Raw genomic sequence first — 15,191 nt, 5'->3', positions numbered from 1 at the left:
AAAACATTTCATCTAAAGCACAGAAAAGGCGAAAAAGGTCTTTATTGGGTTTACTTTAGTGTTATTAGAAAATAGAGCTTTCATGACACACACCAATCTATCTATACTAACATTATAAAGAAATATTTGTATTTTTATATGTATTGAAATAACTCAAAAACTACTGGGCAGATTTCAACAATTCTTTCAACGTTTAAAAGCCACGTTATCAGAGAGTAACATAGGTTATATCTATTACTGTTTTTAATTTCACATTGATAAAAATCAAACAAAAAATGGGGCATTACCTTCCGGATAAAAAAGAATTATCAAAATCGGTCCACTAGCGGCGGAGTTATGCCGTAACACACATAAAAAAAAACATACAGACGAATTGAGTACCTCCGTCTTTTGGGAAGTCGGTCAAAAATCGCGGGCAATAGCTAGTAGATTATACATCTATGGTTAAAATTATCTCTTTTCGTTCCAAACGAAAGCGTAACTACTTTCTTATCTAATTTTTAACAATGTAATCCCACCTTTATAATATTAATTAACAATTTATCAAAATTTGTCATGTAACTCTAATATACAATATATTACTTGACTTCTTACTTATATTTTCTTATATTGCACCTTTTTACAATAGGCCTTAATTTAAATGAAGCAAATGCTTGTTAACTTTACAATAGGTCGACTGCCCAGGGCGAGGTGGACGACCGCCCAGGGCGAGGTGGTCGACGGCCAGGGCTCTTGACAAGGGCGCCACAAGTCACATAAGCCTATTTACATCCCTAAACATTACTAAAAAAGGGGACACCGTACATATCTCACCCTGGGCACTAATAAAATAGGTACACTAATGCAATGTCTTAAACAATGCAACTATGTTGAAAACAAGGCATAAAATGACATGAACCCTTTAAAAATTCCATTAAAGAATAAACAAAAATATAAACATCCGGTCTATGGGTGCTTGAAATGCTTCTAATATAAAATATTTGTTATTTCTTGCAATATGAAAAAGATTTTAAATATCTAGTCAGATATCAACACAAGATTCATTTATATCTATTTAATTACACATGATATAAAAATTAAACTTTTTGTCTACTTTATGTTGAATTTTAAGAGATTAAAGGCCTGTCCCCCGTAATTTTATATTGTCTGATAACAATCCAAAATGTAAGATATGTAATGGAAATATCGGATTTTGTAACATTTAAGCTATTTGAGCCTCTATCAGCCAGCAGTGGGACAGGCCCTAAGAGTTTAAAAAAGGGACTGTCAGTTATTTTAAAAACTGTTTAAATAAAATCAATGTCAAGATTCCTTCACAGAAATAACAGAAAATATGTAAGATGACAAAAAAGATATATAAAAATGCAAGAAACAAGGAAATAGCTACATTTATAGCTTGTTATCAACCCGTACTGGGCCAGTGTGGTTGACTATGGCTTAGTCACCCTAGCTACCCTATATGGACATATAGTGAGTTGGTGATGATAGTTTGTTTAAAGCAAGAAATATAATGTATGTACACCTTTACTATTTTTTTTTGTTTATTTACATTGCAATATAACAAGTATCTAGTTTATAAAATCTAATCTTAATTTTTTTGTTAATAAATGAAAGTTCTGATTTCAAAAAATAACTAATAATACAAGATTTTTTTTAGATAATTGTAAACTGGTAACTAGTTGTATGTTTGTGTAAATTAAAAAAAAAATTAATAGATTTCAAGATTTTTTTCCTAAGGTTGGTACTGAAAAACAAATAGACATGAGAAAAGTACGGTAGTTTCGTAAAATCGCGTTATAAGGGAACACTTTACATTATTTTCCCAATGTTGGTAATATATTTTTAAATGTTCACAATTCACGAATTAAGGTTAGATTTCGCAGTAATATTAATTTTCATTATGTAACATCTCAACTTTCTGCACAAGTTGACAATATCTTACGTACAAAAAAGTGTTCATTACAAGAATAACAATAATCAATCCATCTAACACAGACTTCATATTGACTGTGGTATCAAATACCACATAATGTAAGGGCTAAATATCACAATATCTTTCCTCGGTATTCTTGTAGACTAAATAACCAAGCAGTACCGCAACAGCCGTCAGCATCAACGTAAAAAACTGGTAAATCTTCAACTTATTTATCTGCCTATGTAAAACTTCGTAATTCATTTGTAAATTATTCAAAGCATTCGTCACAGTATCAGATTTCTCCGGTTCCTTCTCTAATAAGTTACCATTTTTAGATACTGCTTTTTCTGGGAAATGACACTTCAATCTGTACTCATCGACCTTACTGCCAGACGAATTCTGCCAGATATCGGTGATCTCCTTCTGTGATAGATCTGCTTTAGGTATTTGGACTGACATGACAAGAAAACGGTCTTTAGTCACGGTACGAAGATGAAATCCTGGTTGTACTACGATTAGTATTGTTTGGGAAACACCGCTTGGTAACACACCACTGCTGGGACGAACTCTGAACTTCTCCGGAGATGTTGTGCGTATTTTAAAAGATACAACGCTTTCATCCATATTTGTAATAGTTATTTGCCCTGATATATCATCATTTTCCGCTTTAAATATTATTGTATCATTCGGGGATATACGTAGCATCTCTCCAGGGGAATGTTGGCTATCTCCTTGTTCCGCAAATGTCACCTTTTTAGATATAATCTCAGACTTCTCGGATATAAACTCGAATGTATAATTATCTTTGCCTCCCCAACATGTTAACGCTTGTTCGGGAGGTACAAAGTCTTTTAATGTATCTTTACTAACGAATTTCATTTTTTCAACACCTTTTGCAGGCAGAAGAGATTTGATAACTTTAAATGCAGCCGACATAACCCATGGCATTTGATAAATAATTATGTAATTCAAGAAAAAGGGGTAATAACTTTTGAATAATGATATCAAGTAATTAGTCAACTCCATATCCATGTTGCTTAATCCACAGCCATCTAAATCGAAGAATAAAGTTATTTTATTACCATTTTCCTCTCGTTCAATACGATCGAACCAGTAGATAATCGCTTTTTTTATCTCCTCAAAGTCTTTCTGTCCTTTGACATGCATTTTTGATTTTATTATCAATAGTAAGCAACCGTCGATATCACGACCTCTCGGGAAAAAGACACCTTCATTTATATAGTCCATTCTAATATTAGATTCATTAATTTCATTCGCCCCAACGGATTTCCGCCATGTAAATATATCCCATAACATGTCGACGGCCAGTTTTATATCATTATCAACGTGTTTTAACACTCTACGAAGATATTTTTCGTCCTTCACACGATCTAAGTCCAAAGGGTGGAAGTTATTTGGTGAGTCTTTTAATTTCGCTTCGAACTGCGATCTCACATCTGCAGGCGTAGCCATTTTTGTAATTCACACACTTAACACTTTATTATCTTAATTTGAACAGTAAAATTAGTATCTGAATTAATTAAAACAAATTACAATTATGTTCGGTATTTGCACAAAACAGATGATTTTCAAATGTCATGTCATCCGACTGAAAGTTAAAAGCATAGATAAAAAAAATATTTTATTAAACCTATCAACGAAATAGTGGTTGACATAATATAGCTGTTTCGGTTATTAAAGTAGCAGTCTCTTAACACGTTGAATGTAACTGTACTAATTATGACAGTTATGACTTAAATGAAGTTTAGAAGTGTAAGATTTCTTTAATTTTAACTGTGTTTAATTGGCAGTTTAAATTTTATAAATTAAAAATGTAATTTTGTGCCATTATATTACTGTTTGTTAAAATCAAGATGGGTTTTTAACGTTCTATTTCAATACATTATGTATTTTAAATAGTACTTCTTGCAGTCTTATAGTAATTATAGGTCATTTGTTCAGTATCAATTGTGTAAAAGTTGTTTTTTTTTTATAACATAAGGTGGCAAACGAGCAAGCGGCCACCTGAATCTGCCAAAATGGCGAAGCGACCGCTGCCCATATATATCCGCAATTGCAGATGCGTTGCCTACCTTTATCTGACAGAGGAGGAGACGAACATAAAGACGATATTTCCCCTTCCTATGCATCTCCTCCTCCGTCAAATCCACTACCCCTTCCTATCCTCTCCTTATAAGAAAAGGGTGGTAAAGAGAAAGGAACTTAAATTAGGCCTTCGGCACCACACTCATCAGACGAAACACGGAATTGCTTCCCTTTCACGCCTGTCTTCTGTGTAGTCGTGGTATAACACCGGGCGTGCCGGCCCATTCGTGCTAAGATGTTAAAGTGGCCACTACCACTGTCAAAAATGATTATTTCAAAATTACCGAAACGAACTACTTGGAGGTAGCCGTTATATTAGAATAGTAACATAACCTTAATAATATAAAGACATCACTAGTAATGTTACATACAAACACAATAATGTTATTGGACAGTTGCTTTTGCCGCGTTACAAGTATTTAGTCTTGGGTGAGCACCTTTTACTATCAATTAAAATTCCTACATCTCTTTGTTCTGAATAAAAGTAAAAGTTACTTTAAAAAATCAATATATGCATTTTTACCTAGTAAACTTTGTACATTATCTAGTTATTATTTTGAATACAAGTTTAAATATATAAATATTGGGATAAGGAGTTCAATGTGTAACAAGTTATTTTGTTTATCGTGTCATTGACACGACAAAAGTACCTTGAAAGATCTACTTGAAAGTAAAAAGTATTTATTTCTGTTATATAATTAGATTCTGGCAGCAAAATGATATTTTTACAAATTGAGCAAAGACAGCATGGATTATCGCATTTTGTTATTCCTTTAAATCTTTTTAAACGCGAAAGTTCAGATGGATGTGGATGGATGTTTGTTATAGTTGGTAGCTTGAACTGAACTTGGGATCTCGGTTTTATTTGTCACAGATGTAGAGGATAGTCTGGAAATCTGCTTTTGTTTTTTTTTTTAATTCTATGCAAACGGAGTCGCGGGCGAAAGCTAGTATTTTTTAAAAACATTGCTACGATTGATGTTTATTAAAACGGGAAGTATTAATTAAAATAACAGTTATTTTACATAATAAAAAGGGAAAATAAATGAACGTGCACGGATGTTTTTTTTATTATTTATTAAATAACACTAAGAAACAAATACTATTGCACCATTCAAACTTCACAATACACGTTTCTAGTCCGTTTATACAATAGATATCCAAAAACTACTAAAAGTATGCTAAAACCGAGTGTTAAAATTTCAAATAACTTTAAAACATCGATACTTCTACTCAAATAAAAGTGTTTTCTGTCAAGAGTACCCAGTGATTCCATCATCGATGATTTCTGTAGTACATTTTCTTCAACAAAAAGTTTGCATTTTAACCGATTTTCATTAATTTTAGCTTTTGGATTCTGCCACACATCGTCTATTTGTTTCTGTGTTAAATTGTCATCTATTAACGTAGATAGAATCAAAAATCTCTCTTTAACAACTTCATTACGATCGAATCCAGGTAAAACTATAATTAAAATATTTTGCATCCCATTTCCAGCTAAAACGCCTGAAGTCGGTTTCACTTTAAACTTTTCCGGACCAGTCGTTCTTATTTTAAACGCTATTCTAACGTTATTCGGATTTGTAACGGTTAATTCCGATTTCAAATCACTACTGTCTATGGTAAACGTTAGATAATCGTTAGGGTTTATTTGAATATCCGTTAAAATAACGTTATCAACGAATGTAACTCTTTTGTTTCCGTTATTTCTTTCCGGTATAAATTCGAATTCGTAACCATCGGTGCCTCCGTAACATTTTAATGCTTGATTTATTGGAATTAAATCTTTTATTTTATCTTTATTTATAACTCGTAATCTTTCAATAGCTCTGGTTGGTAACAGACCTTTCACAACCCTATACCCAGCTGTCATTATCCACGGCATTTGGTAAATTATTATATAATTAACGAATTTAGGATAATAATTCTTTAATAATGTTATCATATACGCAACAACTTCAACTTCAATGTTATTAATACCACATCCTTCTAAATCAAAGAATACAGTTATCGGTTTTCCAGATTCTTCTCTCTCTAACCTTTCTAACCAATAAACGATGACATTTTTCAAATCATCAACTTTTTTAATACCCTTATTATATAGTTTCCATTTCAATATAAATATTAAACAACCATCGATATCTCTACCTCTAGGATAAAATATTCCTTCTCTAACATACTCCATATTTACAATATTTTTAATATTATTTATATTATTATTTTTCCGCCACATTAAAGTCGACCAAAGCATTTTTAAACCTAACTCAACATTACCTTCACAATGTTCTATCACTCTATTCATGTATTTATTGTCTTTAACTCTCTCGATGTCTTTTGTGTCAAATTCTCCCGGTGGGTTTGGTACGCCATCTTTTAATTTCTCTTGAAACTTGTATCTTAATTCATCCACTTTTCTCATTGTTTTGGTTTAAGTGCTTGATTGCTTCTTCTGTTATATCTCGCTTTGGATTTATATGGAGGTTACTAGTCGATTTTTAGTTGTGCAACTAAACAGTTGAATTCGCTGCAATAATCGACAATAGAACAGTTTTACGATTGTTTTCTCAAAGATGTGCACGGTCTTAAAATATTTTGCAATTAGTGTTATAGAGGCGGTGCTATCGCGGATTGTTCTGTCAAATAATATTAAAAAACCAATATTTTACGCACTATGTTTTCACTGTTTATGTCTTACACTGTTCAAAACACTTCAACAAACGTTACTTGTTCGTTTTGTTTTTTTTTTACTTTTTAAATGTTGTCCGTTTATCACTTTTGGACTGCAACTTCACTAACAACAAGCACTTTTATTTCTTCTAAAATTCCTTTTTATTGTAACTTTTTACACAAGTTATGAACACAATAGCGAATCGTATTTGCGATATTTTTAACAATATCGTTCAATGTTACATCTAATCATAACCTTATCTGATTTCCTGATAGTTGCGAAAACGTTTTTAGTCTTATATAGGATGATTTAAAAACCTAGTTTTAAAAAGCGTGGTCCCTAATGCCAAGTTAACTAAACTAACAGTGGTATAGCCCGCTACAACATATTTGTACGAGTGGGTCGGCTCGCCCGGTGCAATACCACGACCACACAGAAAACAGGCGTGAAGTGGAAGTAATTCCGCGTGTCGTCTGATGAGTGTGGTGCCGGAGGCCTAATTTTAATCTGTTTCCCTTTCCACCCTTTTGTTAAGAGGATAGGATGGGAAGGAATAATAGGTTTGACGGTGGAGGAGACGCATAGGAAGGGGAAATGTCCTTTTTGTGTACGTCTCCTCCTTCGTCGGATAAGGGTAGGCAACGTATCTGCAATTGCGGATGTCTGGGCAGCGTTCGCTTCGCCATTTCGGCGGATTCAGGTGGCCGCTTGCTCGTTTACCACCGTATGTTATAAAAAAACGAGAAACTCATTCTTGTTAAGCAGTTTAGTATTACGTGGCACGAGTTACTTGCGAAAAATGGAACAAAACGGATGGACTCGACTCTAATCTACTCTGCTCAATTTTAATTGTTCAAACAAATTTAGTTACTAAATAACTGTTAACACGTTAAACGCCATGGGGGTCACCGGTGACCTCACCCTTCCTCTATCATAGCGTCATGGGGGTCATCGGTGACCTCATCCTTCCTCTATCATAGCGCCATGGGGGTCACCGGTGACCTCAACGTATCGTCATATTCAAACTACTTTTTTCGCCGCCGGCCATTCTGACTGTTACTTTATTCGTGACCAGCAGAACTGTAGAACTATACTGTCCAGTGGGATAAACATACCTTGTAAGGAATTATTAAACCCATGTACAGAATTGAATAAATCTTATTTTCTATACGTATAGTAACATAATAAACAAATTACGACCAAAAGTATTTTTACGATTTTTAATTTTTTCTATCGGCGTTTAACTCTATACTCTATGCACTTATTGACACATCCTGTATTTTTATATCATATCAGACATTGTTATCGATGTTTTGTCCCGCCTTGTCTATGGCAAGGAAGTCAGTCTGCTCAATAATCAATAATGGCGCTGGACTGTTTATTATGTAAAACAAAGGTTGAATTAAGTCGAAAAAATTTGCAAGTTTAAAAGAACTTTTCTGTATCTATCTGTATATAATAAAATTAAAATATCTGTGTATATTGAGAAAAAAATCACACTTCTTTCGATGGATTTGCGTTGCTAAGAATAAAAATCAATTTTTAAATTCTTGTCTGTCTGTCCGTGAGTACGTGTTTGTTCCGTGTAATCTCAGGAACGGCTGTTCCGAATTTGATGTGAAGATAGAAGATACGGGAAAATATATTTTTTTTCGATTTCAAATTTCGCGCTAAAAATGTCGGATAGATAGCTAAGGTATGCGAAGACATTATCGGTTTCTTTTTTTTATTTAACTTTTATTCTGAGCTACAAAGCCGCGGGAGAAAACTAGTTTTGAAATAAATGAATAAATCATGAATTAAGATTAAAGTTACGATTGTAAATGTCAAATGAATTAAGCTTAAAAAATAAATAAATAGAAATTCAATTAACACTTTTAGTTTTTTCGAGAAAATTATGCAACTTGGTGGAAATGTTCAATAATTTCGCTGTGATTTTGATTTATCTAGATAGGAATAAATATACCAAGAAAATATCAAGTAATCATTGTTCATGAAAATGGCGGGATTTGAACCGATCGGTATATTCAGATATACAAAAGTTTAGATATTTTTCTACAGAACCCACGTACAATAATATAAAACTTGCTTGATTATTCGTTGTATTTGCATATACGAGTATAAATAAACTGTTATACATAATAACTTACGTCAAACTATTAAAGATAAGAGCTTTGGTTGCATTTATTATCTGTGTAACATAAATTGTTACACAGTATCACTTGAACTGTAAAGTAAACGAGTGTTTATTTTAACTAAAATTAATATAAAACACGTTGTTATAGATTGGCGAAAGAAGAAGAAGACAGTTTAATATTAAAAAAAAAGCATATTTGTTTAAAGTGTTAATGAATTTATTAAAAAAGGCACCAAAATGGAAAAAATAATTGAAGTACGAAATATGTTCGAGGCAAAGATTAAGCAAGGAATACCAAATCCTCCCGGAGAATTTGACCATAGAGATTTACAAAGAGTAGATTCGGATAAATACATAAAAAGGATATTAGATCATTGTGAAAATAATACAAAATCAGCTGCGAAAATGCTATGGGATATATTAATATGGAGAAAACAGAATAACGTTTATAATATAAAAGAACAAGTTAATGTTGATTATTTAAAATCAGGGATATTTTTCCCTCACGGAAGGGATAAAAATGGTTCATTATTGTTTATAACTAAGTGGAAATTATACACAAAAGGACAAATGAATACGGATGAGTTAAAAAAAGTGATAATTTACTGGTTAGAAAGAATGGAAAAGGAAGAAGATGGTCATCCGATATCTTTATTTCTGGATATGAACGAATGTGGAGTACGAAACATGGATATCGATATAATAATGTATCTAGTATCCCTTTTGAAGAATTATTATCCGATGTTTATTAATTATAGTATAATATTTCAAATGCCGTGGATAATGTCAGCTGGGTTTAAATTAATTAAAGGGCTATTCCCAGCGAAAGCTGTTGAAAGATTCCGTTTCGCGACTAAAGATAATTTAAAAGATCTTGTGGTACCAGACCAAGCTTTAGTCTGTTGGGGAGGGAATGATCCGTATGTTTTTGAATTCATACCAGAAGCAGAATAGATTACCTATATTTTTGGTACCGGTTTTAGCGTTCCTAACGCCTTGGTTAGATTTTTTCGGTGCCCCCTTTTTTATGTGCTTTGTGAATATACTGCTTGTATTAGAGCGGACGCACATTTGACTAAACTCGCATAAGTGTTGTGCGTTTCTCTATTGTTTCGCGGCCTTCAACTGTTTACTGCACAAATAAATATCGAGTAGTGTGAGTTGTGCGATTTTTTCGTCAAAGGAAATATATGAAAAAATTTAAAACCGTATGGTTTTTGTTTTTAAAAATTGTTAATGATATGTTACAATTTAATCGAATATATATATTAAGACTTGCCATTAAAGTAATCAAGACTATATAATATTTTTTTTTAAGTAAACAATCTGATTTTAATAAAAAAAAATTTAACCGTGTTTTATTTGAACACTTGACCTATTATCGAAGCTTTTTACTCAACATTAAAAACTGGTTGTTTAAAAAAAACAGTCCTTCACCTTTATTACAAGGCGTTACGTTACGCACGCAGACTGGGGACCTGGCACGAATATTTTCGATTAAGTATCCGCAAATATAAATATCGACACAAATGTGTGTTCTCATGTCTATTTTACACTCATTGCACTAATCTAATATTGTCGATGTTACGCAAATTTTCTCGTAAATATTCGTGCTAGACCCTCCTTACGCATTTTAAAAATGGCGACATATTTCCTTTGCAACAATTAAATAGTTTTCTTTTATTCTATTTAATTTACTTTACCCTTTCTTCGAATCATATTTATTTGCAATCGTCTTTTTCGTCCTTTGGAGAGCTTAGATTAGAAAAAATCCCTACACAAATTATTTTTATTTTATTTATATAATGAGCTCCTTTCGTCCCATAGGATAAAACTTTTAACAACATAAAATGTTCGAAATTACATTTTTAAAAAAACGCCATCTATCGGCAATGCTATTTACTAGTTGAGAAATCTCATCAAACAATTTTTTTTTAAAGGTACTTTCTTAAAAGGCACTATAACAGTTGTCAAGTTTAGTGCCGTCTCGTGTTGTATTGCATTTTACGAAACTATAATAAGCGCCATCTTTTGTTATAAAATGAACTTTACAGTGTCATTAAAAACAAAAAAATGTAATTATTATTTAACGACATCTATTGGCAATGAATTTAAATACGTTAATGATGTGTGAAAAATGTAAGTTTTGTCAACTATGACTCCCCTGTATAATTTTTTGATTCTTTAGTTGGATAATTTAGAAGAAAATAATACAGTACTAACAAAAACCATTTATTTAAAAACATTTTCACTATTGACAAGAAATATTACAATAACAAAGACAATCCATCGTTCGTTACGATTTCTTCTCGAGTTTCCTTTTAGAATATTTAAACACCCATCCCATGTTTTATCCACATATTTACTAGTTTATTTATTATTTATTTATATAATCTTGAATCCACATATTCAGGCTGAAACAAAACAAATCAAATTTAAACTATTAAAAACAATCAAACAGGTAAAGAGGGAAATACATTATAAAAACAGATGCCTTATCTTACTAATATTACAAGCTCTAAAATTTAAAATTAGTAGCCTATGTGTGCTTCCAGACTTTCCTCTACATTTATGCGAAATTTCATTGAGGACAGTTGAGCAGTTTAGGCTACAAACTCTAACATACATCACTTTAGTCAAGTATAGAGAAAAGTACATTGTGAGTTACATAAATTACTTACACATCACATCATAAAGAGAAAAGATTTGTATATAACAAAAAAACTCAAAAACTACTGTAGTTATTTCAAAAATTACTACCTAATCTTATTAATATTATAAATGCGAAAGTTTAGATGGATGGATGTTTGTTAGCGTTTGTAGCCTAAACGGCTGAACGGATCTCCATGAAATTTGGCACAGGTTTAGAATACAGTCTGGAAGAACACATAGGCTACTTTTTATCCCGGGAAGAGTTACGGTTCCCGTGGCATTCATTAATTTAGTTTTTATTGTTTACTCGATCATTCTGCAACGGTTCAACATATCTTATTGAAATTTGGCACAGATATAAAACAAAGTGTGGAGTACACATGGGATAAGCTTCATCCCAGAGAAATGTCCGGTTCCCGAGGGATACGTAGCTTTTTTTAATTGATATAGTTCGTATGTTATCTAATAACACGCGGACGAAGTCGCGGGCAACAGCTCGTACCCACCTAAATTGAAAGCATTATCATTCTCCTTATCATACTCCTGTAGGGTCGACAATAGGCTTTTTTCCTCCACATAACTCTATCATACGTCATCTCAGTCATCACTCCCTTCATCATGTCACCTTTTACACAATCCATCCATCTCTCTATGTTTCCCCCTACTGGTGTACCATACTCATAACTAACGTCCTTGTTACCTGCGATTCATCCCTCTTCACAACATGCCCTCATGGTAACCTTTTACTCCTTACTTTCTCTACCACTGGGGCTACTTTCAAACTTCCTCAACTCATTTCATATCCTACTAATTTACTAATATATCAAATGTGATAGTTTAATTGTATGTTTATTATAGTTTGTATCTGAATGGACGGAGTCGCGGGCGAAAGCTATTACGATATATTTATTACGAGCTGTTGCCCGCGACTTCATCCGCGTAGTATTTGAAAACATACAAACTATATAAATTACAAAAAGTTACGTATCCCGGGAACCGGACATTTCTCGGGGATGAAGCTTATCCCATGTGTACTCCACACTTTGTTGAATGTTGCAGAATGATCGAGTAAACATTAAAAAACTAAATTAACGAATCCCACGGGAACTGTAACTATTCCCGGGATAAAAAGTAGCCTATGTGTCCTTCCAGACTACGTTCTAAACCTGTGCCAAATTTCATGGAGATCCGTTCAGCAGTTTAGGCTAAAAACGCTAACAAACATCCATCCATCTAAACTTTCGCATTTATAATATTAGTAAGATTATTTTTTCCACTAAGAAGTCAAAAGCAAAAGACAAAATAATGTACTTACCGAGACAAACCAATAAGAATCCTTTTTAAATATCATTTTAGATATAAATCCCATCTTGGATTCAGGAGCTATGGTATGTAGGTGCAAATGCTTGACGCTACGGAACGGTGGCCAGTGGTAACCGAACCTTGCATCCTCTATGGATAGATTATTCTTTGCTAGTTGCTCTTTGGCTATGCTCAGCATTCTGTCAACTGGAAATATATAACAAGTATTATTGAAGAATGAGTGTCAGTGGCTCAGTGGTTTATGCCACTTGTAATCTATAGGTCTTCTGTTCAAATCCGTCATGTTCCAATGTGATTTTCGAATTTTCATATGTACATAATTTACCCGCCATTCTTATGGTGAAGGAAAACATTCAAACAGTAGAAACCTGCACATATTGGAGAATAAATTCAAATATATGTGTGAAGTCAACCAACCCGCAGTGGGCTAGCGTGGTTGACTGTGGCCTAGTCACCCCTTACTTAGGGTAGGCTCCGAGCCCCTCGGTAGGGACGTGTAGTGAGCTGGTGATGACGATTATTGAAAAATATATGCATAAAGGTACTATATTATCTTAACTAACTCCCAGTACATTTGACCAGTGGCTATGGTATAATGTATGGACTGGCGCCATGAAGTGTTCATTTGCCAGTTGATTGCCAGTCCAGTTATTGACTGTAACTGGCTAAGTGTAAACCCGGAATTAAGTTTTATAATCTACCAGAGAATTTTTTTTTACAAATTTTACGTACCTAAATTCTTGTCAGCCGGTGTTAAAGCTTTAGCATCTTCTATATGTCTTTTTGGTATTGTCAATATATGAAAATCACTCGCCGGTTTTATATCACGAAATACACAAACATCTTCGTCTTCATACAATATTTCAGTGTTTTCTAACTTGTTTATTATATTACAAAATATACAATTCGACTTTTCAATTGCATTCGAAGACATTTTTATTAATTGTTCGATAACTTTGACTTCTTTGTTATCAGATTAAAGCTTTAAATTGCATTATTATCAATATTCCAAATTCCAATGAGAAATATTTTTACCCAGTCGAATTCAAATTGACTTTTGACATTTAGTGACTGACAAATGACAATGATAACTGGATTATTGTTTCTTAAAACAAGAATGGCAAAAGCATTTTAAACATACAGCATTTTGGTTAGAAAAACAAAAACAATTGATTCTAATATCAAAAAATATTATATTATAAGTTTCAGTGCCGAAGTATATATAAATATCCGAAAATATAAAAATACTTTAAAAAGTTACATTTCACATGTCTCACTAACGCCATCTATTGTTAGGTCCTAAAAACTACATGTAATTAATTCTAATTTATTGAATTCCCAACAGATGTCACTAAATCAGAGTTAAATGTTATGTTTCATTTTTCGTCACTGTATGACTTTTTAACATGTCAATACAAGGACATGAGACGGCACTAAACTTGACTACAAACATAGAACCTTTCTAAGTTACGGGTGAAAAAACGTTGTTCACTATGTCTTTGGTTGAATGTAAGCAAATCAGGGTAAAAGTTCTATTCCAGGGGGATAGAAATAAAACAAGTTAAAACTGCATATATACATTATCATTTTAATTAAATCCTAATTACAGTCAAACTTAATAAACTAAAATAACCTACCTTAAAAAAAACAGTTTACAAACACAAAAAAAGAATTCAAATTCAACTTTTCTAATAATCTCATTAGTAAAGTAGTTAAACACAAAACCGTTAATTTAACTTAGCTATATTTTGTACATACTTATGGCAGAAATGTAAAACCAAACACGAATAATCATATTCTTACAATGAACAAATTCTTAAAAATAAACTTGTGGTTAGTTTACACTCAAAAACAGTCTTATTCTGTTCAAAGATAGCTAGATTTAAGAACGAGTTAATATTTACTGAAAATTACGCGCCTTCGACTTATCGCACAACCGTCTAATCTCTTTTTGATTCTTATTTTCTTGTGCCACTAAACAGTTGAACAGTTGTCCAATAATTGTGTGGGTAAAATAACGGAACGCCGAAAGCTGTTATTTTAAAACTTCTTACAACAATCTTATGATTAATTTATTAAAACTTTCGTGAGACATTATACTACATAAATTATAACACGGCTAAACTCTATGTTATAATCATGGTAATAACAATGACACCACCACGTCAGTATCGAGCTCGTCTCCGCCGACGGACATAGTGAATAGTGTACCCCCCGCGCCCCCCGCCCTGTCGAAACGCGCGATGAGGGCGAAGGCCGATGGCACTAGTCTTGGGCTTAATCGGACATCTGCAAGTGCGCACCGTACTAGTACAATTGGGAAAACGTACTAGTACACACTTTTAGTACCTTTAGTACTTCTGATTTGTGAGAACACAATACATGAATAG

The 15,191-nt window shown here is 32.9% G+C and overlaps 4 protein-coding genes across 4 annotated transcripts; 1 reads left to right on the top strand and 3 right to left on the bottom strand.

The window, feature by feature from the left end:
- Window positions 1-1,291: 1,291 nt before the first annotated feature.
- Window positions 1,292-3,525, bottom strand: LOC106102605 (motile sperm domain-containing protein 2-like). The gene has a single exon (XM_013282161.1). The coding sequence runs from the start codon at window positions 3,386-3,388 to the stop codon at window positions 2,039-2,041; it is 1,350 nt and encodes a 449-aa protein (XP_013137615.1). The 5' UTR covers window positions 3,389-3,525; the 3' UTR covers window positions 1,292-2,038.
- A 1,564-nt stretch (window positions 3,526-5,089) lies between these two features.
- On the bottom strand, window positions 5,090-7,064 carry LOC106104472 (motile sperm domain-containing protein 2-like). The gene has a single exon (XM_013284574.1). The coding sequence runs from the start codon at window positions 6,438-6,440 to the stop codon at window positions 5,136-5,138; it is 1,305 nt and encodes a 434-aa protein (XP_013140028.1). The 5' UTR covers window positions 6,441-7,064; the 3' UTR covers window positions 5,090-5,135.
- Window positions 7,065-9,003: 1,939 nt separating this feature from the next.
- Window positions 9,004-10,139, top strand: LOC106104567 (motile sperm domain-containing protein 2-like). Its single transcript, XM_013284680.1, has one exon. It carries the CDS (start codon window positions 9,064-9,066, stop codon window positions 9,778-9,780), a length of 717 nt encoding a protein of 238 aa, XP_013140134.1. The 5' UTR covers window positions 9,004-9,063; the 3' UTR covers window positions 9,781-10,139.
- Window positions 10,140-11,065: 926 nt separating this feature from the next.
- Window positions 11,066-13,857, bottom strand: LOC106103405 (histidine triad nucleotide-binding protein 3-like). The gene is made up of 3 exons (XM_013283206.1): window positions 13,534-13,857; window positions 12,794-12,987; window positions 11,066-11,240 (listed from the first exon to the last, which is right to left on the bottom strand). Exons 1-3 carry the CDS (start codon window positions 13,733-13,735, stop codon window positions 11,208-11,210), a joined length of 429 nt encoding a protein of 142 aa, XP_013138660.1. The 5' UTR covers window positions 13,736-13,857; the 3' UTR covers window positions 11,066-11,207.
- Window positions 13,858-15,191: the final 1,334 nt, after the last annotated feature.

The sequence above is a fragment of the Papilio polytes genome, unplaced genomic scaffold (genome assembly GCF_000836215.1).
Source record: "Papilio polytes unplaced genomic scaffold, Ppol_1.0 DF824493.1, whole genome shotgun sequence".
NCBI classification, from domain to species: domain Eukaryota; kingdom Metazoa; phylum Arthropoda; class Insecta; order Lepidoptera; family Papilionidae; genus Papilio; species Papilio polytes.
The sequence above is the reverse complement of the archived record's forward strand: the minus strand, read 5'-3'. Positions and strand labels throughout refer to the sequence as shown.